The 25,049-nt window shown below is 50.5% G+C and overlaps 3 protein-coding genes across 4 annotated transcripts; 1 reads left to right on the top strand and 2 right to left on the bottom strand.

Annotated features, from left to right (window-relative positions):
• The first annotated feature begins 2,937 nt into the window (after window positions 1-2,937).
• CLPS (colipase) lies at window positions 2,938-8,043 on the top strand. Of its 2 annotated transcripts, none has more exons than XM_082412694.1 (3): window positions 2,938-3,809; window positions 5,056-5,178; window positions 5,636-8,043. In XM_082412694.1, exons 1-3 carry the CDS (start codon window positions 3,726-3,728, stop codon window positions 5,765-5,767), a joined length of 339 nt encoding a protein of 112 aa, XP_082268820.1. In that variant the 5' UTR covers window positions 2,938-3,725; the 3' UTR covers window positions 5,768-8,043. The 2 variants fall into 2 exon arrangements, with proteins under 2 accessions (XP_082268820.1, XP_082268821.1); XM_082412695.1 differs by lacking the exon at window positions 2,938-3,809 and adding an exon at window positions 3,819-4,626 and having other exon boundaries at window positions 5,636-5,973.
• CLPSL1 (colipase like 1) lies at window positions 7,912-10,585 on the bottom strand. Its single transcript, XM_082413779.1, is given in 5 exon segments — window positions 7,912-7,950; window positions 7,952-8,131; window positions 8,807-8,900; window positions 8,902-9,050; window positions 10,466-10,585. Coding segments are annotated over 5 exon segments (552 nt in total). The 5' UTR covers window positions 10,562-10,585; the 3' UTR covers window positions 7,912-7,917.
• Window positions 10,586-16,047: 5,462 nt separating this feature from the next.
• CLPSL2 (colipase like 2) lies at window positions 16,048-20,391 on the bottom strand. The gene is made up of 3 exons (XM_082412696.1): window positions 18,199-20,391; window positions 17,376-17,498; window positions 16,048-16,222 (listed from the first exon to the last, which is right to left on the bottom strand). Exons 1-3 carry the CDS (start codon window positions 18,280-18,282, stop codon window positions 16,127-16,129), a joined length of 303 nt encoding a protein of 100 aa, XP_082268822.1. The 5' UTR covers window positions 18,283-20,391; the 3' UTR covers window positions 16,048-16,126.
• Between the last annotated feature and the right edge of the window lie 4,658 nt (window positions 20,392-25,049).

A 25,049-nucleotide genomic window follows, 5' to 3' on the forward strand; every position in this document is an offset into this window, starting at 1 on the left:
ATGTGTCATGTGTATATTTATATACCCGACTAACTCTCTCTTCTTTGGTGATGGCTAACTTTAATATTTAGTCCCTGAGCTGTAGAATATTGAGATGTGATTGTGACCAAACTAAAAGAGGGGTGACATAACACAGACGTCCTGGACCTAGCGCTGGAGTAATGACTGATGACACATTGGGCCATCTCCCCAGCTTTTTTCAGAGGATGGTTGTGATGTGTTTGAAGGGAACACTAGCAAGGAGTGAGGATTATAAATATGGGAAAAAAAAGAGTTCATGTGTTTGTTGACCAGCGAAGGGAGGGGCCATGCTAAGAGAACAGAGCACAAATTTCAGCAGGACCAGAAGGATGAGGTGGGACAAGGGACATCTTCACAGCAGCCATTGAGGGCCCAGAGGATCAAAAAGACCCCTTCCCCTAATTCCTGAAGCTACATAAGCTTCACTCCACACTCAATCCAATCTTGGTCTGGAGAATGGGGTGGTGAGGGGAACCCTAAAGGCTGAGTATTGAATTAAAGACTGGTAACCTGAAAGTCACTGAATGTCTCATTTCCTACCCTCACCTAAATAAAATGGAGACTGGATGGTCAATGTAAATTTAAAAGCTAAAATTATTGCACATCCCAGTTATAATTTGAGCCTGCTTCTTGGGAAAGAAAGGTTATCTATGAACTAGGCAGCCACGAGTGTCTATTGTTCTTGTTTGCCCAAAATCCTTCCCCTTTCTTTGGTAACAAAAACTCACTCTCTATTTGGAGAACTGCCCCTCCCCTTTCCATCCCCCTCAGGGCTCTGCCCAGTGCAGATCATGAGTAGGGGTCTGGAGGACCCAAACTAAGTCAACCTGAGTCTCTTGATTGGGAATCTGAGTCTTGAGTGGATTCCCTGTCTGCTCCCCAAGCTGACTCCAGGGCTGTCGCACATCTGACCTTGATCCAGAGCTGTGAGCCCCTTCCCAGAACTGCGATGTCTGTGTCTGTGGCTTATGTAAAGGGAATGTGTTATAGGGGAGTTTCAGGTCCCATAGGGGCAGGAATGCAGCAGCCATGGGAAGGATGTGTGTGTGTGTGTGTGAGTGTGCGTGTGTGTGTGTGTGTGTGCAAGTATGTGTAACCAGGACCTGGAAATCCATCAGCAAGTCAGGGCACGGCTGACGCTGCTTCTTCCCAAATGGCGAATCCATTCTTCCTCCCCTCTGCAGTCCAGCTTTCTTCATGTCTTCATCAGCACGTCAGAAAACTGCCTTCCTGGGCTTCCCTAGTTCCATGTTTCAGATCAGCTTGAAGGCGAGCTGGTGGGCACAAGCCTACATCCCAGGAGAGGGCCTTGGGTCAGATGTCCATTCCTTGTCTAGTCCGTCCAGTGGTGGGGTGCAAAGACAGTCTCATTTATTAACATGGCTGCCAGAGGCCCGTCCTTGTGTGTCTGGGGTGGACCTTGGCGAATGAAGACTGGGTGACACCCAAGAGGAGTTTGCCACATCCCTGGGTCTACAGCCACTGCGGCCCAACCCCACTGACCAGGAGGCATGACAACACCCATCCCCCACCATCCCAGGTGGTAGGACTTGACCAGGGAGAATTTTGCCCCCTTTTGTTCGTTTGTTTGTTTTGGCCATGCCACGTGGCTTGGGGGATCTTAGTACCCAGACCAGGGATGGAACCCATCCCCCCTGCTGTGGAAGCGCGGAGCCTTAACCACTGGACTGCCAGGGAAGTCCCTGTTTGTTTTTTAATTGAGGTGCAGTATCTACATTACATACAGTAAAATCGGTTCTTTTTTGAGGGGGGAGGAAAACCCAAAGCAAAACACTCTTTACATTGGAGAAAGGGTGGTTAGACCGTATGAGGTTTTGGTCCAAGAAGTCCTTAATTACTTCTTGTTTACATTTTGGAAGCACAAACATTGCCAAAGTTCTCTTTGCTATATTCTCCATTTGTAATGGAAAAATCTCCATTCTTTCTCCTCTGGGAAGGTGGCCGTGGGCTGCTGGCAATACTAGGACTGATGCAGTTTCATAGCTTCAATCACAGATAGAAACACCTCCTCGGTTCCAGTTTCTTCCCAGGCCCCCTAGTCTTGACTGGCGAGAAGGGAACAGAAGGGTGGGGAGAGAAGGAGGGGTCAGGATGAGCTCATGGGGAAAAGTGGTTTTAAACACTGAGTCCCATAAAAATAAGAGAAGATAGTGTTCCTTTAATCAATGGCATTTCCATGTCTCTGGAATTGGGTGGGTTTCTCTCATTTTGAGGGTCTCCTGGCTGGTTCCTCCAGCTGCTCCTCTCTACGCCACCCTCAGTGCTATAAGGGGGAGTGACAGGGGTTGGCTACACGGGCTGAGCACCTACTATGTGCCAGGCACTTCTATGGGGTTTCACATACACTGTCTTATTCAATCCTCATTTTACTAAGAGCTATCAACCTCTTTGCCTCGATAAGAAAACTGAGGCTCACAGAGATTACAAATTCAAATAACTTGGCCAAGGTCATGTAGCTAGTGATGGTGAGTTTTGAAGCCAGGATAAAGGCAAGCCAGTCTGGGGCCTCCCCAGCGGCGCCGTCTTCCACCTCTGGGATGGGGAAGGGGTGCTTTGCTACAATGACCAGTCCTTCAGGGAAAGCTGCTCTGGTTCCACACCTGAGCACACTCAGGCAGCTGTGCCCTTCCCAGCCTTCAGCCCAGGCCGTCAGAGGCTCACGAGACCTCCTCACACGTGGCCTGGGGTAGGGGACAGGGTGAGTGGAGACTTAACTAAAGGGGTGAGTCTTTAATGCTGGAATTGCAGATGTTAAGTGAAGTGCAAAGGAACGGGAGACAGTCGCTGGAGAAGGACTTCCTAAGGGCCCCTAAATCACTCCTGCAGGCACCCCCGGTGGGAGGGTGGGAGGGCGGTACACCTGGAGTGCGAACACACACCCCTCGGCCAGGGGTTGCAGGGCTGGTCAGCCCAGGGCCCCGGCCCTGCCTGAAAATCCCCGAGGGGGCGTGGGAAGGTTGAGGGTGGGGAAACTGGGCCCTCTCCTCACGCGAGCCTGATACTGCCACATACCTGGGTTTGGGTGAGGTCAAAAGCAGGGCCCAGACTGGGGTGAGGCAAGAGAGGTGTCTAGGATGCAAAATTTAAGGACGTGCTCACACTCTAGGTGTCTCACTTGCCTCACCCTAGTCCCAGCCCTGCCACAGAGCTCAGGGCACCAGAGGTGAATACAGCAGTGATGGCAGCTAATGTGTACTGCTCACGGGCCGAGCCCTGTTCCAGGCTATGTATACTATGTATATAACATATGTTAATTCACTCAACTCTCACCCATCTTATCAGTTGACAGATAAGGGGACAGATTCAGAACAGGTAACTTGCCCAGCTAAGAACTCGTACAGGTAAAAGTGTCCCAGAGTTCCCACTCTTAACCATGCTGCCGTATCAGCACCCCCCGCCCAACACACACACACACACACACACACACACACACACACACACACACACAAACACACACATACAAGGCACCAGACGCCAGGTGGTGCCCAGCTACCTTATCAGGACCCACCCCAGCAGACTGGCCACAGCTGGGTCTCTGCCCACAGCAGGCCCTGCGGGACTGGGAAGGTGGGTCACGTGTGGATGAGGCCCCTTTTATAGCCCCACCACCCCCCTCTGGCTCTGTCTTTTGCCACCTGACCTGACTTGCTGGCCACGACCTACACCAGCTGTGCCCATTCATCATGGAGAAGGTCCTCGTCCTCCTGCTCCTCACCCTCGCGGTAGCCTATGCGGTCCCCGACCCCCGGGGACTCATTATCAACCTGGTAAGAGGGTCTTCAGGGCAGGAGTCATCTGAACCCTGAGGTGGGAATTCTTTTTAAGCTTGGATCTTGACCTCTGGATGGGTCAAGTTGTCCCCACGTGGGGCTACCCAAGGGCTGGGAGGTAAGGCGTCTCTTCCTTTACTGCCCATTCCTGTCCCACGCCCCTTCCCCGGGGGCCCCAGAGAAGGCTGATCAGCATGGAGCATGCTCAGAGCAGCGGTTCAACCTGGCTGAGGGGACTTTATAAAAATCCAGAGCGGAATTCCCTTGCAGTCCGGTGGTTAGGACTCAGCGCTTTCACTGCTTTCACTGCCACGGTTCAATGCCTGGTTGGGGAACTAAGATCCTGCAAGCCATGGCGCGGCCAAAAAAAAAAAAAAAAAATCCAGAGCCCTGGGCTCCTGCCCCGGAAACTCTGGCTCAGAAGGTTCAGTAGTTTAAAAAGCTTCCCCAGTGATTCTGGCTTCTGACCTAGCCTGACCAGACCAGCTCTAAATGCCTCAGGAATACTTCCTTATTTAGTCCTCATAAGAGCCACGTGAGATAGGTACTATTCTGATCAACCCCGTTTTCAAATGGAAAGCTGACACAGGGGGAGGTTAAGTCACCTGCCTGAGGTCACACAGCTGGAAAGTCTTGAGCAGGGGTTGGCGCCCGGGCTGGCAGGCTCCAGAGCCAGGCTCCCACCACTGCCCACGCTGCCTCTCCACCAAGGGCACAATTGCGAAAGCCCTTTGGGTTAAGAACTCAGTTCACAGGTTCTTAACTCAGGGCCATGCATGGACTCGGAGGGTCCGGGATGCCCCTGAGATTATTTGTAAGAGTCTGTGGGGGGAGGGAGGGAGGAGTTTTCCAGGGAGGGAGGGTCCTCAGCCTTCACAGGCTCCTGGAGGGATTGGGGGACCCAGAGAGGTTTGGGGGCCACAAGTATCCATTCCAGATGGGAACTCTGAGGCATAGGGTGGGCCAGTGACTTGCCCAGGGTCACCCAGGGAGTTGGTAGCGCAGCCAGTCCTAGAAGCCAGGTGTCCTGTCCCCCACCCGGGGCTGCTTCTCTGGCACCACACTGCCCGCTTCTCACGTGGGTGGATGGGGGGTCGGGGTGGGAGGAGAGGCCGCCAGCCCCAGGGGTTGGGTTCCTTCACACATGGCCCCCCCCAACCGGGTAGTGGGTAGCGAGGTGGGGCTCTGGGTGGAGAAGGGAGCAAACGGAGGGGGGCCTGGGCTGATGGGCTGCCCCTGGCAGGAAGAGGGCGAACTCTGCCTGAACAGCATCCAGTGCAAGAGCAAGTGCTGCCACCGCGATACCGGCCTGAGCCTGGCCCGCTGCGCACCCAAGGCCAGAGAGAGCAGCGGGTGCTCCGCCTTTGTGAGTTCCGGGGCGGGGCGGGGCGGGGCGGGAAGGACAGCTCCGAGGCGGAGGGCCCTCGAGGCTTGGGGGGCGGGGTGGGTGGGATCAGGGAGGAGGCTCCGTCTGGACACGGAATTGAGGCGATGAAGAGAGGGAGGTCAGCAGGCTTCAAAGCCCTTTCCCATCCCATCACCTCTCTTGACCCTCACCACAGACCAGTGAGATGGGTGGGGCAGCCATCTGTTATCCCTGTTTCATGGATGGGTACATAGAGGCTTCCCAGAGAGAGCAAGTTAATAACAGCAAGTGAGCCTACAGAGCAGAGACCAGAACCCAAGTCCTCCAGGCCCACAGCGCCCCCTGGGGAGGCAGTCCGGAGAAGCACCATGTGAAAAGACAGACGAGTCAGGCAGGGCAGGCGATGCCCAAAGTGGCTCCCACAGCCTGTGACTCCACTGGCTCCGTGTCTCTGCAGACCCTCTATGGGGTTTACTACAAGTGTCCCTGTGAGCGGGGTCTGACCTGTGAGGTGGACAAGACCATCGTGGGCTCCATCACCAACACCAACTTCGGCATCTGCCTCGATGCTGGACGCTCCAGAGAGTGAGGACACTCACCCAGGCCGGCACGCCACACGGCGCTCCTTCTCCACCACCTCCCGCTGGCTGGCCACCCCTACACCGGCACCTCCATCTTCTAATTGGATTCTTGGCAATTAAATCCCGTCTTGCAAACCTTCCCCAGGCTCCTGGATGTTCTTGCTGAATCAGCGTCTTCCTTGATGTTACATCAAGCTTTTCGCCCCATCAGGGCAGGCGTCCTCCGAAAAGGAGGAATGGGTCTGGGGCCAGGCAGGATGAGGCTGACAGACTGGAGACAAGGTTGTGGAACAGGCCCAGCCAGGCTGGGAATGTTTCCATTTCTTCTTCTTCTTCTTTTTTTTTTAAATTTATTTAATTTATTTTATTTTTGGCTGCATTGGGTCTTCGTTGATGCATGCGGGCTTTCTCTAGTTGCGGCGAGCGGGGGCTACTCTTTGTTGCGGTGCACGGGCTTCTCATTGCAGTGGCTTCTCTTGTTGCGGAGCACGGTCTGTAGGCATGCGGGCTTCAGTAGTTGTGGCTCGTGGGCTCTAGAGCACAGGCTCAGTAGTTGTGGCGCATGGGCTTAGTTGCTCCGCGCCATGTGGGATCTTCCCGGACCAGGGCTCGAACCCGTGTCCCCTGCATGGGCAGGTGGATTCTTAACCACTGCGCCACCAGGGAAGACCTATGTTTCCATTTCTGAGGAACAATCACACCTCCCTGGGAGGCCCTCATTGCCCCTCAAGTTCTCAAGCAGACAGGCACACATACACACACACACACATCTCTGGTGGGGAGTTACAATGGCCCATATTCTTTGCCCTGCATCAAAACTTACCAGTCCCCTCTCCTGGGCTCTCACCTCTTTTCTGGGCCAAACTTTCAGATGTGACAGCTAGCTGACACAATCTGTGTGTTAAGGGGTCAGACCACAAACAATTGCTATAGGCTTACTCTGTGCTAGAAAATTCTCACAATGACCTTGGGAAGGAGAATTCATTGTGTCCACTTTATAGATAAAAGAAACTAAGGATCAGAGAGGTTAAGTAACTTGCCCAATGTCATATAATTAGAAAAAGTTGCTACTAAACCCATCCAACTCCACCTCCTACGCTTTCTACAATTCCCTGTTCTTTCCCAATTATGCACACTAAGACAGATGGGTGGAATTGTAAGGAATTTAGTTTTGACTTAATATAAAAATTTTATACCCCCTGAAGCCATCAAACCTGGGTTTCCTTAGGCAGTCCTGAGGTGCCGGTCACTGAGATGTGTAAGCGGAGGGTCACTGACCCCTCGGTGGGGATGCTGGAGAGGAGATTCACATAAATGAGGGAGAGTGATAATGAAATTGAGATGCTCTCCCAGCCCCAGGATTCTGTAGTTCTGGGATAATGAATCCTTAGATTAACCATTAGGTTTATGAGTTAAGACTGGATTCAACTGTAAGTAACAACAACAACAACAAAAACCCAAGTAATTACGACCTAAACAAAGGGGGCATATGTTGGGTTGGCCAAAAATTCATTTGGGGTTTTCCATAACATCTTACAGAAAAAATCCGAACGAACTTTTTGGCCAACCCAATATTTCTCAGGCATGAAGAAGTCTAGAGATGGAAGTACTGGCATTTGTTTGGGTGCTGGCAGACCTGCAGTTCTCTTCACCTCCTCTCAGCAAATGCCTTCACAGCAGCTCCTAACGTCAGATCCTCTCACCATGTGCTAGGAAGCCTTGGGTAGAGGCTGGGCTGGGGAGGGGGTGAGGGCAGAGTGCTTCTCCTGGGGTACCTTCTTATCTTGCCCTAACGCCTCCGGGCTGACGTCTCCACATCTCCATGGCTACAACTGGGTCACCTGACCACCTCTAGCTGCAAGGGAGGCTGGGAAAGCAAAGGGAATGGGATTGCCATGACTGGCTTAGACTAATTATGATCCCTCTCCAGGGCTGGACACATTACTGCCCAAACAATATTGGGGTTCAGCAAGGAAGGGGGGCAATGGCTGCCAGCAAACATTGAAAGTTCTTTATTGCAATGATTGTGCATCACCCCTCCCTCCTTGTCCTTCCCCTGTTGGGGGAGGCTCTAGGGACCAGGGACAGGAACACACAGTTCTGGGTAGGCACAGGAGTAGGTGGAGGAGAAGTGGGGGGAGGCAAGGAAGAGAGATCATTAAAAGAAAGTTTTCTTAGCTGGCTTCTTTTTTTTCAATTTTCTTACAATGGCCGTAGATGATTTTAAACGATTTCTCATTCTTCGGAAATATACAAGTCAGGCCCTGCTGGCAGGGACATTTGTTATACAGGCTGAGGAACGTCTGGGAAAGGCGAGACTTTGACCCCGACCTTGGGGTTGCTCTGCCCTCAGCCCCGAGGGCCAGCCCCCACTTTCACCACAGCCCAGCTCTGGGGCCCATCTGCTTGTGCACAACAGAGGAGCCTGGGCATAAAGACCTCCACACCCAGCTGCTCAGAGTTTCTGGTCACCTCCTCCAGGCTGACCCCTAGTGTTGCTAAGTTTTCTCTTCACTCCATCCCTGGCATCACCTTTCCCTTGTTAACCCATCTGCCAGTCCTAAGTGGATGAACACTGAGAGGGAGCCCCATCTCAGCTCCTTAAATCCTTTCATAGGTAAGTCAACTCCCCTCTACTGCACACTCAGTTCAGAGGCTGCCTCAGCCCACCTCCCCCCCAGGAGGCCACGGCAGAACTCCTGGGGCTTGGGAGGACAGTGGTTAAGGCAGAGGTAGAGAGGGTGAGGGCCAGACCTAACTGCCCATTTACAGTGCTACTTTCAGGGTTTGCTAAGATGACCCCTGAAGAAAGGGAACTCATATTAGAGAAAGAAGCATCGCCATGCCCCGTGCCCCCCCATCCAGGATTCCAAGCCCCTGGAGTGGGAACCCACCTTGGGTCTGTTCAAAGGCTTCCCCAGCAGAGAATTCCCGGGTCATTTCCGCCCCCCCCCCCGCCCCCCCGGCCTTCCCTGGCCTCTGGGTGTGCCCAGGCTCCACCTTCCGTGGGTCCCTCCCCCTCAGCTCCCCCGGGCACCGACACCCACCTCCGTGTGACACGTGCCGCCCTCAGGCCCCTTTAAGGAGCTGTGCGACTCGCAGTTCTCTGCCGCCCGGCGGCAGCATCCACTTGTGCACTTGCCCCGGAAAGCAAATCTCCCCAGTGTCCTGCGGGGAGACGACTCCACCGCGGGCCCCCGCCTGCCTCCTTCTCCCACACGGCGCCCTCACAGCCCACTCCACCCGCCGGGCTGGGCAGTCTCTGGACGGGGCCCCGGGGCATCTCTGCGGCTGGGGGCGGGGGACAGAAGGCACCCGCAGGACCTGACTTGTGCCTAGAGGGAACTAAACAGTTTTGGAAGGTTTGCCCTTAGCGTCCCCAAAATAGGTTACCTCTCCTCTGGTACACACGAGGGTGAGCCAGACCTTCCTGTCTGCCACTGCACAAGCTGCTCTCCTGCAAACTCTGACTTACCCTTTCAGCTGAGCTTGATTGTCACCTACACCCCCCCCCCCAAACACACACACACTCACACACCAACGGCCCCCAGTGCTGGAGCTTATGACGTCACCCATCATCCCTCCATCAGACATTTTCAGTAGTCTTTCAACAAGCAAATACTGAGCACCTACTGTGTCCAGGCCCTGGAGATACAGCTGGGAACAAAACCAACAAATGCCTGCCCTGCTCAGCACGCCAGGCCCCGTGAGCTCCGCCTGCCTGCTTCCCTCTCCGGTCCCGGCTGTGGCCTTCCTGGACACCCAGCCACAGCAGTCCCATCACCTGGGTTTACCATGTTCGCAACACATCTGACTCTCTGAAATTATCTTCTTTATCTTGTTTTTAAATTTTTCTATCTCCCCCTCAACTCCAGGAGGGCAGGGATTTTTGCTCTCTTGTTCACTGCTGTATTTCTTAGATGCTAGGACTAAAGTCCTCACACACAGTGGGCGCTGAATGCAAAACTGCTGAACAAAGGAGAATATTGTAATGTTCCTTTGATCTCTCTGACCTCATCTCCTATTATTTCCATTCTCTCTCGCTCCTCTTTTCTATTCCTTGAATATGCCAGGCAAGGTCCCGCCTCTAGACCTTTGCCCTGTTACTCCACCTGGACTGCTCTTTCCACTGCCTGCCTGGCTCCCTTTAGGAAAGACCTCACACCCTTTAGGTCTTTGCTTAAATTTCCCATTGTCGGTAAGGTCTTCCCTGAGCACCCTCTCCTCACACCACAACTCCTGAAGCCCCTTCCTTATTTTCTTTGTCCTCAGGTGTTGATCACCTGGAATTACATTAATATTTTACTTATTTGCCTCCTACAATAGAATGTCAGCTCTCCCAGGGCAAGGATTTTTGTGTCTTGTTCACAGCCCCATCACTAGCACCTAGAAAAATCACTTACATATAGTAGGTGCTCAATAAAACGTGTGGAGGAATGAATGTCTGTCTCTCTTACCAGATGCAAGCGAGCCTGGGATGGGAGTGCTGTGTTGTGTTCACCTCTGCAGTGAGAGCACCTGGCAGCACCCCGGCACGGCTCCCATGACTCCGGTGCGCTTTCTTTGTCCCCCCAAACATCCTCCACCCAGCACTCCCTGCTGCCCCCCACTTCCAGCTTTCACCCACATGAGCCTCTGTGCCCACCCACCCTCCCCAAACAAAGTCTTAGGATGGTGGCAGATGGTGTGCCCTCTACGTTCCTTACCAAACTTTTGACTTCTCCCTGGAAAAATGAGCCCACAGTGAGGAGCAAGAAAAAAGAGAGGAGGAAGAAGAGGACCAGGAGCTGCCGCCACATCATGGACCAGAGGTGGTGGCCGTGCCTCTAAGGTCCAGCTAAATACCCTGCATCTGCAATGTGAGTGCCATATGACTGAGGCCTGGCGGGTAGGTAATGAGGTGTGATTGCCCAGTCCTGGGGTTGACAGGGAGATGCCCGCAGTGCCAGTTCCCAGACCAAAGGGACAGAGGAGCAAGCAATGGGGATAAAGCTGATGTTTCCCAAGAACCGCTGCTGCTTCCTGGACCATTTGCTGTGCTCATCTTGCTGCCGGCAGAATATCTAGTCTGTGTGCTTGGGCTCTGGCACCGGCGAGATCTGGGTTCAATCCCAGCTCTGCTGCCTACTGGCTGTGTGATCTTGGACAGCCTTCTTAACCTCTTTGAGCCTCAGTTTCCCCTTCTGCAAGATGGGGCATAATAACAGTACATCACAGGGATGATGCAATGCTTAAATTAAATAGTAGATATTTTGCTCTGCATGGAGTAGGCACCCAATAAATAGAAGCTGTTATTATCTTTACGGTTAGAAGTCCTCAGTTAGAAGGATCTCAGATGACTCTCTCATCCAATCCAGTTGTGTATTATTGGTAACAAACAGCATTGTGAATATTTGTTTTGCAGATGAGGTGACTAAGGCCCAGAGAAGCTGCTAAACCTCCCCAAAGTCACAAAGCTATCAAGTAACAGAAGATTAGACTCTGGTTTTCATCTTTCCACTCCCTTCCTCCATAGGCTTTCAATTAGAATTTCAGTAACTCCCTCTCTTTGAGAAAATGCAGTGCGCCAAAACGCATTTCTGTAGGCCTTCTTGGCGAGCACGAGAATTACAAGCCCAGGACGCACAAAACACAAATGGTGAGTGGGTTGTGGCAGCGGATAATCAGAGCAAAGTGCCTAAGTCTTGGGAGTGGGAGCGGGTGATAATGCTGCGGGCAGAGCAGCAAGAGACATTTTTACACATATTAGTCACAGTAGGTAAGGAAATGCTGTGGGAACAAACCGTCCAGGAATCACAGAGGCTTAACACAACACAAGTGGATTTCTTGCTGTGAGTCAGGACACTCTCCGGGGCCACTGTCCTCCCTGTGGTGACTTAGCAATCCAGGCACCTCCCAGCAATAGATCCTCACCTTGTCACCCAGCCATCGCAGGGAAAGAGAACTGGAGAACTCACAGGTTTTCTGGGTGCCTCACAGAGGGTGAAATCACTCCCTACCCAAAATTGGTTTGGATGTTGGAATGGATGATGCCACACGTACCCAGACAATATGGAAATGTTTATTACTCGAATAATGGAACTTTCTGGGGACAGCAGCGCAGCTGCAAGGAGGTGTGAGTGGCAAGGATGAAGGGGCGGGTGGCTTTGACTTTTACTGCGGCTAGGAGATGGGGCCAGGGTGAGGGTTTCCTGAGCAGGCTGGGGTTTGTGTGGTTTGCACCTCCCACCAGCACCAAGGGAGGAAGTAGGTGCTTTTATCGGCTGGCCTAGATGTGGGGCAAAAAGGGAGTGAGAGCTTGAAAGCTGTCATTGGCCAATCGTCAAAAATGGAGTCTTCCTTGGGAATTCCCTGGCAGTTCAACGGTTAGGGCTCTGAGCTTCCACTGCAGGGGGCACGGGTTCCATCCCGGGTTGGGGAACTAAGATACTGCAAGATGCCTGGCATGGCAAAAAAAAAGGAAAAAAAAAATGGGAGTCTTCCTACCTAAGCATAGGCAAGTCTTTGCATCGGTCTTAGCTGCATATTTCTAGATGTGATTCCTCAGGCAGAGGGAAACAAAAGCAAAAATAAACAAATAGGAGAAGATAATGCAAATGATATATCCAATAAGGTGTTAATGCCCAAGATATATAAAGAATTCATATAAACTAATAAGGACCTACTGTACAGCACAGGGAACTCTACTCAATACTCTGTAATAGCCTGCATGGGAAAAGAATCTAAAACAGAGTGGATATATGTATATGCATATGTATATCTGATTCACTTTGCTGTACACCTGAAACTAACACAACATTTTAAATCAACTATACTCCAGTAAAAATTAAAAAAAAAAGAACTCATACAAATCAACAACAACAAAACAAACTACCCGATTCGAGCTGCCTTACCAGTACATCGTTAGCTCTAGGTCCTGGGATCCAAGTTACCCTGGCTTGTTAAAATAATAATAAAAGGTTTTGTGGCAGTGAATTGCTCCCACTATACATTCTCCTTTTGTCCTTTAATGATAGAACCCTCCAAGCTTTAGCTGGGCACACAGATGCCCACATGAAAACTACACTTCCCAGTCTCCCTTGCAGCTATCTGCAGCCATGTGACTAAATTTTGCCCAATCAGATGTAAGTGAAAACAATTCCTGTGGCCTCTTGGTCATGCCCTTTTAGGAAGACTGAGCTACTTGCTGTCCCTCTACCCCCTTTCTTCTAACTGGAATGTGGACACAGCAGTTATGGTGATGCATCATCTTTGACATCCTGGGGCAGAGCTTCCTGATTAGTGTCTCTGGAAATGTGGATGCCTTCTGCGCTCAGGAGAGCCTCTTTAAGGCCCCAAGGCCCTTCTACTCTTACCCCAAGGTGCTATACACATATGATGTTTCTGTGTGTGCCGTGTTGTAAAAAATTAAGGGGAAAAAAAGAGAAAAGGAAACAGAGCAGCAGATGGCTGAGCAAGAGGGTGGAAGGAGGTGGGGGCGTGGACAATCTCACCCAGCATGAGCCTCCAGCCAGCCTCCCCCAACTACCAGATGAGAGAGAAAGCATCTACCTTGCTTAAGCCATCATTAGGGTAGGTTTTTGCTTCTGCAACTGTAAAGTTGTATCCTAAAGAACATAGATGGTTTGGACTTGGAAATGATCTTACTGTCTACTCATAGGGACATAGTTAAGTAAATATGAGTCCACGTATATAATAAAATCAGGCAGTCATTACTGTTTTAAAAAGCACTTTGGTGACATGAGGGAAATGATTGAGATATAATGAGATAGGAGAAAAAGCAATTTCTGATTTCTGCCTGAGGCAAAGGATCTCTGAGTTACACTGTGGTTATGTCAAATGAGGAGTGGTGAGTGGGTCCAGGGCAAGGTGACCCCCAAGACAGACTGGACTGGGGGTAGAGTCTCAGTGTTCCAGTCTCAGTGTAGAGTCTCAGTGTTCCAGTCTGACCCAGGAGAGGGGGTCCAGACATCAGAGCTGAGGCCACGCATCTTCACCAGGATCTGGCCAGGAAAGGCGATGGTGTTCTGAGTCCTGACTGTGTTGGTGACCTCTTGGCCAGGGAGACACCAGGTAAAACCTGCACCCACCCCCATCAGAATAGTCCCAGAGAGGCTGACTCCACCTTTGCACCCTTGCACATAAGCCAGACTAAGTCAATCGGCTAATTCCATCACAATGATTGGTTCAGGGTTGAGCATGCAGACCAAGCAAATCCAATCAGAATCAATCTTAGCATGTTTGCTGAGAATTTTGAGACAGATGTTTCCTTTCTCTGGGAGGCATGATTTGCATATGTGAGGTGGATTTGTGGTTAAGAGCCTGCCCTGTGGAGCAAGACAGCCTGGATTCAAATCCCAGCCTCACCCCTACTCTGAACCTTTGAGAAGGGTACTTTGAGCCTCAATACCCTATTTGTAAAATAGGGATATTTATAGTACCTACTATAACTTTGTTGTGAGAATAAGAGGAGTTGATACAGATACAAAAGCACTTTGCTCAGTGTCTGGAACATAATAAGTGCTCAATAAATCTTAGCTGTTATTATTATGTGACACCTGGAACTTTTGCAGCTACTGGCGAGGAATCCAGCCTGAGGGCCATGGAGCTACTGGATTCAGCCACACCTGAGGACAGCCTGCTACTGCACTTCTAGTTCCGACCGCCAATGAATTCCCTCAGCACCTAGACCAGTTTGGGTTGGTTTTTTGGATAACTGCAGCAGAAAATACCCCATGGTGATAACCCATGGTGAGAACTTGGGCAAGTCATGTAGCTTTCTGAGCCTCAGTTTCTTTATCTTTATTTTTTTTAAATGTATTTCATTGACGTATAGTTGATTTACAATGTTAATTTCTACCATACAGCAAAGTGATGCAGTTATACATATATATACATTCTTTTTACATATTCTTTTCCATTATGTTTTATCACAGGATATTGATTATAGTTCCTTGTGCTCTACAGTAGGACCTTGTTGTTTATCCATTCTATATATAACAGTTTGCATCTGCTTATCCCCAAATCCCAGTCCATCCCTTACCCACCATTCCCCCTTGGCAACCACAAGTCTGTTCTCTATGTCTGTGGATCTGTTTCTGTTTCACAGATAAGTTCATTTGTGTCGTATTTTAGATTTCACATATAAGTGATATCATATTGTATTTGTCTTTCTCTTTCTGACTTACTTCGCTTAGTATGATAATCTCTAGGTCCATCCATGTTGCTGCAAATGGCATTACTTCATTCTTTTTATGGCTGAGTAGTATTCCATTGTATATATGTACTACATCTTCTTTATCCATTCATCTGTCCATGGATATTTAGGTTTTTTCCATGTCTTGGCTATTGTAAATAGTGCTGCAGTGAACAGCATGTATCTTTTCAAACTATAGTTTTCTCTAGATAAATGCCCAGGAGTGGGATTGCAGGATCATATGGCAACTCTACTTTTAGTTTTCTGAGGAACCTCCATACTGTTCTCCATAGTGGCTGTACCAATTTACATTCCCACCAACAGTGTAGGAGGGTTCCCTTTTCTCCACACCCTCTGCAGCATTTGTTATTTGTAGACTTTTTAATGATGGCCATTCTGACCGGTGTGAGGTGGTACCTCATTATAGTTTTGATTTGCATTTCTCTAATAATTCGCGATATTGAGCATCTTTTCATGTGCCTACTGGCCATCTGTATGTCTTCTTTGGAGAAATGCCTATTTAGGTGTTCTGCCCATTTTTTGACTGGGTTGTTTGCTTTTTTGTTATTGAGTTGTGTGAGCTAGTTTCTTTATCCATAAAATGGAACTCATGATATTCGAGAGCGTGGAGAGATCAATGCACCAGGTCACTTTCCCACCACAGGCATGGACATTTTTGCATTTATGCTTCACAAGCATTCTCATAAACACCTCTCAATGATCTCCACCCTCATGTTTCCCTTGAAAAGCATTCAGATCCCCCTCTCAGTCCCCCCTACCACATACCCATCCATGAGCACCTCAACATACTCTCTCGAGGCACATTCCTCAACCATGCCCCTCCCACATAGCCCTCCTTCCCAAGGCTTGGCCCTTCCTGGATGCAGCCTCCTCTCACCCCCCACCCCCCCAGTTCCCTCCCGCAGATCCGCCCTGAGGCCACCAGGCCTCCAGACAGGGCCAAACCCCATGGGAAGCTCTATCATGCCTCCCGTCTCCCCTTTCAGCTACCCCCAGACTGGAGCAATCCCTATCCAGTTCCCTCTCCCAGGAAGTGCAGACAGAAGCCAGAGCCAGGAAGTGACTTTAATGTCTTTTGAGCAAGATGGGGCCCCCCCCAAGGAGGAGAGGGAGGGAGGGAGGGGTGGCATTGACCAGCCTGCATCCTCCTCTAAATCAAATGGCACCGGCGGGTACAGACTGGGTCCTTGTGTATGCAACTTAAGCCTACTTGGCAGGGGCATATGATGTTGATGGCGCCCTTGGTCTGCGGAAAACGGGTAAGAGAGTTGAGAGTTACCAAGGTGCAGGGAAGAAGGGGGTTTAAACTCCTTGGGGAGCAGGAGCAACAGCACAGGTGATGGAGTGAGACCGACGTGAGCTCTGTCAGCTCTACAGCTGATAACTTTGTGACCTTAGGCTTCTTTGTCTTAGTTTCTGCATCCGTCAAATGGGGATAATAATAGTAACCCCATTTGTTATTTTGAGGATTAGACAAAATAAAGTAGATCAAGTGCCCATGATGAAAAGATCCTCTGGCCACTCCAGCTGTAGACTTAGGCCACAGGAGTGGCCAGACTGGCTCCCTGGGCAATGGCAGCTCCGCAGACAGGGAGATGGAGGCTGAGCCCATCCCCCGTAGAAAGATTTGGGCCCAGGGCCAGAGAAAAGGCAAGCAAGAACAAGATGTACAATGCATTCTGCTCCCTGCATTTCCACCAGCTACTAACAGCCATGCTCCATTGAGCACTGTCACTGCCATGACCATACACTCTTCCCAACAACCTGGTGGGGTGGGTACTTTAACCCCATTTTTCAGATGACGAAACTAAGGCTCCTCAGAGAGCAGAAGTGATCTGTCTGAGGTCACAAAGACAGCGGCTGGAAAAGCCAGGGTTTAAACTCAGGTCCAATACCAAAACTGTGGGCCTGCCGTGGCAGCTCCGCTCAAGAAATTAGGTCATTGCGGCAGGGAGGTAGGGATGGGTTGGGAGGTCTTTTCCCACCCGCTCTGCTGCAGTGATGTTAGGGTAGAGATATTCATTCATGCAACAAACATTTGTTGAGCACTGCTATGTGCAGGCACTAAGCTGGGGGGGTAGGGGCTCAAAAGTGAATATGCCTTAATCCTTCCCTTGCAGAGCTCTGCCCAGTGGCGGAGGCAGACAGAAGGCAGGCAAGTCAGGGAGATACATGCTCTGCTGAGGGTCTGGGTCCCAAGGGTGTCGGAGCTCCAAGGAGGGAAGTCTTCTCAGAGGAGGTGGCTGGAGTTGTATTGCAGGACGATTAGGAGTTTGCCAGGTGGAGAAGGGGAAAAGGCTGCCCCAAGGAAAGGGTGAAAAAAGCAGGTGCAGCCACATGGGTTTTTTAACCCATCCCCACCCTACATACCAGAAGGGGCTGCCCCACCCGAGTCTCACCTGGGGCAAGCACATCATGGTTATTCTGGCCCTAGGGACACAGAAGGCACCACCGTGGTCCAAGTTGATGAGACAGCAGTCACTGTAGCACTCCGAGTGGTGGGAGCACCTAGCCCCGTTCGTCTGTGGGGACACGCCCTAAGTCACCAGCTCTCTGGCAGCGTGTGTGTGTAGGGGTCAGGGGGTCCCTGACATTGCCAAAGCCCCAGGGGTCCAGAAAGAGAAGCCCTGAGATGGTCGTCCCACCTCCCACCCCCCACCCCTGCACCCCTCCATCAGTACTCAGAGGAGCAGGGGGAGAGGAAGGGTGGCAGTTTAGTACTTTTCCCTCTGCTTCTCCTCTCCTGGGGGCCTCCCTCAGCTCTGTGGGTCCCAAAGGGTGACCTTTGTTGGGGGGAGAATATACTCCCAGATCACACTTTAGTGGGGCATGGGCAGAGAATGGGGTGGAGAGAAAGATGGGGAAGGAAAGGGTCGTGCCTAGAGCGTCAGGGAGAGGGGTAGACGCGTAGAGCAGGTAGGTAAGGGGGTGGGGGAGGCAAGACCGAGTGCCCGGGAGTGGGTGTTGGGAGGGAGGGGATGGTGCTGGTTATAAGGCCACTTTCTTTCCCCTCCAGAGCCACCAGGGAGGTGAAGCAGGGCTTTGAAGTCCTTTGGGAACCCATCAAGCTTCCAGCCTGAAAAGAAATCGCCAATATGGGGTGGTTCCCCCCCATCCCCCTCTTCTCTCTCAAAACCCACCTGGCACCTTCTGGCTAGACGATGATACCTCGACCACCGCCCTCTGCTAGAGTGGAAGGTTCCAAAAGCTCTCTTAGCTCACCTTTGTAGACCCCTTTTTAAATTGCGGGAACGCGCCCCAGCAGGGGAGCAGCATCGCCGCGAGTATCGCCAGGGCCGCGGCCATGCGCTTGGGAAGCAGAAGTCCCGCCGGGCTCCGAGAGGCCGCGGGGATAATCCCTCCCGCTGCCACGTGACCCGGCGCCCCCAGCGCCCGCCCTGGGCTGGGGGCGGAGGGTGAGGGAGTTAATGGTCACAGGCCACTCCAGAGCGGAGGCCCAAACCAGCAGAAACCCTTTCTAGCGCCCAGGAGGCTCCCAGGCCCGGGGCAAAGGATGGAATTAGGAAAGGTGCTCCTATGAGACCCTGACTCAGGCGTGGACAGGCCAGATGATCGATTTTAGGGGCCCTAGGGCCATCCGTATGTATTACTTGCAAATTAAAACTTAAAACTGTAAACTAAAACTTTATTTTGAAAAATTATGCAAAATTTATATGCTGAAATGAAACAGCTTGCTTCTTGATGTTCTGACTCTCTCTCTGCCCTTGCTGCACCAAATTGCCCACCACCCCACCCACCCTGATCTTTTGGACAAGCCAGCCCCGCCCTCTGGTGTCTTTCATACCCTCACAGGCCCAGACACGTCCTCTGTAAGAATCAGGAGGCAATGGGAATTCCCTGGCGGTCCAGTGGTTAGAACTCGGGGCTGCTGGGTTCAATCCCCGGTGGGAGAACTGAGATTCCACAAGCCTTGGGCTTAGGCCAAAAAAAAAGAAAACAGCCAGGAGGCAAGAAAAGATGACCTCTAAGACCTAGACGTCTTCCAGTTTTAAGGAGTCAATTAACTGTCAAAGAATTTGTAAATTGTATGTAATTCACCCACCTTAGCATAGGGGCAAGATGGAGGGGGTGAGGAGAGGAAGACTGGGAAGGAAGAGAGTTCAGGGAGAGCTGCAGGTAGCCCTCAGGGGAACTGGGGGAGGCAGGCCTTCCACACCATTTCCCTCTGGATGAAACTCCCACCTCACCCCACCCTTGGCTGCTTCTGCTTTTAAAATTTTGCTAGTAAGATCACTGTGTATGACAGTCTCTAGATCCATCCACGTCTCTGAAAATGACACAATTTCGTTCCTTCTTATGGCTAATATTCCACTGTATATGTGTACCACATTTCTTTATCCATTCCTCTGTTGATGGACATTTAGATTGCTTCCATGTCCTGGCTATTGTAAATAGTGCTGCTGTGAACATTGGGGTGCATGTGTCTTTTTTAATTATGGTTTTCTCCAGGTATATGCCCAGGAGTGCTGGGTCGTATGTTTTTAGTTTTTTAAGGAACCTCCATACTGTTTTCCACAGTGGCTGTACCAATTTACATTTCCACCAACAGTGTAAGAGGGTTCCTTTTTCTCCACACCCTCTCCAGCATTTATTGTTGAGAGACTGTCATGCAGAGTGAAGTAAGTCAGAAAGAGAAAAACAAATATCGTATATTAATGCATATATTTGGAATCTAGAAAAATAGTACAGATGAACCTATTTGCAAAGCAGAGACACAGATGTAGAGAACAAACATATGGACACCAAGGGGGGAAAGTGGGGGGCAGGGATGAATTGGGAGATTGGGATTGACATATATACACTACTATATATAAAATAGTTAACTAATGAGAACCTACTGTATAGCACAGGGAACTCTACTCAATGCTCTGTGGTGACCTAAATGGGAAGGAAATCCAAAAAGGAGGGGATATATGTATACGTATAACTGATGCACTTTGCTGTAGAGCAGAAACTAATACTACATTGTAAAGCAACTATACTCCAATAAAAAAAAAAATATTTTTGCTCATAAGAAAAGATCTGAGGGGCCCTGACTTGAAGGGGGTGCTATAGACTGAATTGTTTCCCCCCTTCCCCAAATTCATATGTTGATGCCAGATCCCCCAGTGAGATGAGATTTGGAGATGAGGCCTTTGGGAGGTGATTAGGTTTAGATGAAGTCAGGAGGGTCCCCTCATGATGGGATTAGCACCATCATGAGAAGGGACACCAGAGAGCTTGCCTTCTCTTCCTCTCTGCCATGTAAGGACACAGAGAGAAGGCAGCTGTCTGCAAGCCAGAAAAAGGGTTCTCACCAGAACCAGACCATGCTGGCACCCTTATGTTGGATTTCCAGCCTCCAGAAGTGTGAGAGGTAAATTTGTGTCGTTTAGGCCACCCAGCCTATGGTGTTTTCTTACGGCAGCATGAGCTGACTGATATAGGGGGCTTAGGTCTTTTCTCTAAGATAACAGCTCCCACTGAGCTCAGAGGGTTTTGTGTCCATGAGCTCTGTTAGCCCTCCCTGTATTAGGGTAATTAACACAGGCTGTCACAACAGAGAACTCTTGAAATTTCAGTGGCTTGGTACAATAATGCTTTATTTACCGGTCATGTAAATTTTGATGCGGGGCAGGAGACCTTTCTCCCATCTCATAGCCTCACCGTCTGGAAGAGTGGCCTCCAAGGTCCTTATGGAAGATGGGAGAGAGAGATGGAGGAAGCACATGGATCCCTAAATGCCTCAGCCAAGCCTGACACATGCCTCTTCCACTCAGAGACCATTGGCTGCAACTAGTCATGTGACTTCAACCTTCTGCAAGGGAAGCTGGGAAATTCAAGTCCGGGAATATTTAGTGCATACTATCGTTTCTGCTGTCCATTTTACAGCTGAGGAACCTGAAGGCTCAAGGTAAAATAACTTGCCCAAATAACACAAGTAAGTCACAGAGCCAGATATAAACCCAGGGCATTCTAGCTCCTGAGCCCAAGCTCTTCCACTGCCCCTCCCCCGCCACTGCTGTGGGTGGCCAGAAGGCTTTGTCCCCTAAAGGGATTTCTATCATCATTAGTTTTCCATCTGCAAAGCTCATTGTGAACTGGAGAGGAACCCCAGGGGATAATAATTCTTTGTGCAGAGTTACATACTTCCTTGCGGTATTTGTGAGGGGTAGATAATTGGTAAATAGTGTCTAAGACTGCTCAGGAAAGGGGCAGGTGTGGGGCAAGAGGCCAATGGCTGTGTGTCAGGATTGGCAGGTTGAGATTCTTGATCTGAGGACCAGGGGCCCCATGGAGGTTTATTGAAGGCCCTGAGTGGGTGGTGGGCCCCTGAACTTCTAAATTCTATGCAAAATACTCTTTTTTTTTAGGACAAGGGGCTACATTAGCCTCAGAGACTAGTTCAAAACCTTCATTTTTTTTCCTTTTTAAAAAAAATTTTGTTGAAGTCTAGTTGATAGAGCCTTCATTTTAAGGTCAGGAAACTGAGGCCCAGAGAAGGAAGGGACTTCCCCAGGTGACTCAACAGAGCCAGGTCTGGACCCCGCGCTCCTGACTCCAAGTCCTCTTCTTCCTGTACCAATGGCCTGTTTCCCAAATCCAGCTGGCTCTGGTCACAAGCACAAATCCAGGACACCTGTGCTGTGTGAGGGGGTGGGAGCCAGATCACTAGGGTCCCCAGGGCCGGTGAGGTGGGTGGTCACTGAGCCACCTGACCTGTGAGCACGGCCCTGGCTCTGCCCTTTGGCTGGGACCCAAACCTGGCCAGCCCAGTCTTGTCTGAGGAGAAAGGGGCAGGAAGCGCCTGGCTGGGCGGACATCCTCCAGTGTCTTCTTCTTTCCTGCATCTATCTGCTGGTTTCCATGACAATATTCTCACTGGTCTACAGCCAAATGAAGAAAATAAGGGCTTTTTTTGTTAAAGAGTTTATCATTTAGGGGACTTCCCTGCTGGCCCAGTGGTTAAGAATCCGCCTGCTAATGCAGGGGACACAGGTTCCATCCCTGGTCCGGGAAGATCTCACATGCCACAGAGCAACTAAGCCCGTGCGCCACAGCTACTGAGCCTGAGCTCTAGAGCCCGTGAGCCACAACTACTGAAGCCTGCGCACCTAGAGCCCGTGCTCCGCAACAAGAGAAGCCACCGCAATGAAAAGCCCACGCACCGCAACGAAGAGTAGCCCCCGCTCGCAGCAACTAGAGAAAGCCCGTGCGCAGCAACGAAGACCCACAGCAGCCTAAATAAATAAATAAATAAATACATTTATTTTAAAAAATAAATAAAGATAAACATATTTACAGAGCCAGTTTTTCTTTTTGGCTGCACCGTGGGGCATACAGAACTTCCCCGAACAGGGATCAAACCCATGCCCCCTGCAGTGGAAGCATGAAGTCTTAACCACTGGACCACCAGGGAAGTCCTAAAGAATGATTCTTTACTCTGAAATTACATCCTTCCTACTTTTTTGGCCTTCAAATGTGTTTTTATGAAACAATGGAAAATAAGACAGTAGTAGTTTTGTTCAGTTTTCCACGTTGTCTCTTTGCCGATATATTAGATATATATACACAAATTCTGTCAGTTCCTCAAATTTTTTGGAATTTTTAATCAGTCTGGGAAATCCAAAATAGAATTCTGGAGAAAACTGCCCTTGTGAAAATCACCCATCACTCAACTCATTCCTGAAGGAACTCTCAAGGTAGTCTGGGGAGAATGATGAACAGTTGCCCGAAAGAGTCTGAGATGTGGAGAGAGGGCAGCAAAAGCTTCCTCGAGAAGAAGACAGGCAGTGAGAAGTGTTTGCAGGTACAGAGAGGGGGGCACCGAGGCCTACACAGGATGCCCAGGACAGGCCTGGATGCCCACAGGAGGGGGTGGTGCTCTTTTGTGAAGCCTTGAAGGGGGACTAGGATTTAGGCAGGCCGAGAATAAAGGCCCTCCAAGCAGGGGTCCAGAGGGACAAAGGTTTGGAGGTGATGAGTAGAGGACAGGCTCTCTGCTTGTGGAGGATGCAGATGAAGTTGGAGTGGTCAGTACTCCAGGGAACTTGGGGGACCATGGGAGTAACCCCAGTTGAGGTGGCTCCTCAGTGGAAAGTTGGGCTGGTGGTGGCCGTGCTGGAGTCACGGTGGGTCCCAGACTTAGCCTGGGTTCCGGGGGTTTGGTGGGGTAGGGGGGTTCCCTGCTCTGTCTGTGAGGATGGGAAGGGTCTCCTCTGAGAGAGGAAGAGGCCCACCATGTCTTTTTTTTTTTTTAACATCTTTATTGGAGTATAAGTGCTTTACAATGGTGTGTTAGTTTCTGCTGTATAACAAAGTGAATCAGCTATATGTATACATATATCCCCATATCCCCTCCCTCTTGCATCTCCCTCCCACCCTCCCTATCCCACCCCTCTAGGTGGACACAAAGCACGGAGCTGATCTCCCTGTGCTATGCGGCTGCTTCCCACTAGCTAGCTATTTTACATTTGGTAGTGTATTATATGTCCATGCCACTCTCTCACTTCGTCCCGGCCCAGCATGTCTTGAGGGAGGTCACCTCATGCCCAACCTCAGGTCATTTCACTCACACACACACACAGGGGCAGGGCTCAGAACACACAGCTCCTATCTTATTTCTTCCCAGGACAGGCTGGTCCTGGGGAGGGGCTGTCAGCTCAGCCGGGGAGGAAGACAGGCCTGGAGGGAGAGGACAGAGCTGACCGCAGCCTCCTCCGGACGTAGCCAGCCCTTAGACCCGGGGCTTCTACCTGGAGGACAGAAGTGGGTAGTCACACCTGGTGGCCAGTGTGCTACTCCATTGCCCTCCACCCACGGGAGTGGATTGAGCATCTCCAGACAGGTTAGCCTATGACGGGGCTTCCTCAGAGGGGCCATAAAGTGCTCCCCACGACCTCTGCATTCAGGTGAAACGAAGAAGGTCCCCAGAGGTCTCCATGCAGCTTCGGGTAACAGAGGGATGGGCTGACCTGGTGCCCTGCCCACACTGCCTAAGCGTAGGGTGCCTGTGTAGTCGGGAGTTTTGTTCTTCCCGGCTCCAGGAGTCTCTGAGTCACATCAGTACTCAGTCACTTGGGCAAAGAGGGCCCCTGACCACTTCGAGGAGCTATGAAGTAATCACAATTCCTTTAGCTGCAACTGAAAGAAACCCAAGACTAACTAACTTGTTTTAAAAATAAAAACCAAAGGAACAGTGTTGGGCCAATAGCTGTGTGAGGCTGGCCTCAGGGGTCCAGGGACACACTTGCTGATGTTAGGTGTCTCCTCCTCAGCTTCAGGCTTTGTGGGGACCTCAGTCTCTCTGTCTCTGGGAGGGAGGCTGCCCCTCTGGACAGTGGGAGGGGGTGGGCAAATGTGTATAAAGCCCCAAGCCCCTCCCTTCAGCACCCATTATACAAAACCCTGGAAGAATTTACTGGCAGAACCTCGTGAAGCCTGGGCAGGGCAGGTTCCCAAAGGCAGGGAGATGGGGGTTGGGATGGGAATGGATGCCAGTGGGCAGAAACACAGGTTTCTACAACACAGGGGGATTGTTCCTCCCCCAAAGGCAGGAACGTGTCAAGGTTATGTTCCTCTAGCCAGGGACAATGCCTAAAGAAGGGTCCTCAGAAACATGTGCCCACTACCTCCCACCCCCCTCCCCCAAAAGCCTTAAGCTGCATTCCATAGACCAATGGGTTTCAATCACTTTTTTTTTTTTTACTACAAAGATTTTTTTTTTTATACTGGTATTCAGACAACCAGTAGATACTGTTGACATCCATTCCAGTTGACTTATGTCTGTCATGCTGGTTGTTGAATATTTGGATCATTATCACTGCAAATGTGTGTGTATGTATACACATATACATAAAATGTGTATGTGTGTATGAAGCTAAAGTTTCACAAAACAATACTTACATTTACTATATGTGATCTGCTCTGCGATTTTTTATTCTATTTCATCTTTTTTAAAATGTCGGTTAGAATCCCAAATTGATTTCACTGTCCACTTATGTCCATTGATTGCTCTGACCACTCTATTGAGTCCAACTAGTTTGCCCAACCGACTGTAGACATCTTGGCAG

The sequence above is a fragment of the Balaenoptera physalus genome (genome assembly GCF_965194825.1).
Source record: "Balaenoptera physalus genome assembly, chromosome: 11".
In the NCBI taxonomy this organism is placed as follows: Eukaryota; Metazoa; Chordata; class Mammalia; order Artiodactyla; family Balaenopteridae; genus Balaenoptera; species Balaenoptera physalus.

Coding starts and splice junctions, on each gene's coding strand:
- CLPS (XM_082412694.1), top strand. CDS start 3,726: ATGGAGAAGGTCCTCGTCCTCCTGCTCCTCACCCTCGCGGTAGCCTAT. Junction 3,810..5,055: donor GGGGACTCATTATCAACCTG/GTAAGAGGGTCT, acceptor TGCCCCTGGCAG/GAAGAGGGCGAACTCTGCCT. Junction 5,179..5,635: donor GCAGCGGGTGCTCCGCCTTT/GTGAGTTCCGGG, acceptor GTGTCTCTGCAG/ACCCTCTATGGGGTTTACTA.
- CLPSL2 (XM_082412696.1), bottom strand. CDS start 18,282: ATGGCCGCGGCCCTGGCGATACTCGCGGCGATGCTGCTCCCCTGCTGG. Junction 17,499..18,198: donor TTAAAAAGGGGTCTACAAAG/GTGAGCTAAGAG, acceptor GTGTCCCCACAG/ACGAACGGGGCTAGGTGCTC. Junction 16,223..17,375: donor CCATGATGTGCTTGCCCCAG/GTGAGACTCGGG, acceptor CGTTTTCCGCAG/ACCAAGGGCGCCATCAACAT.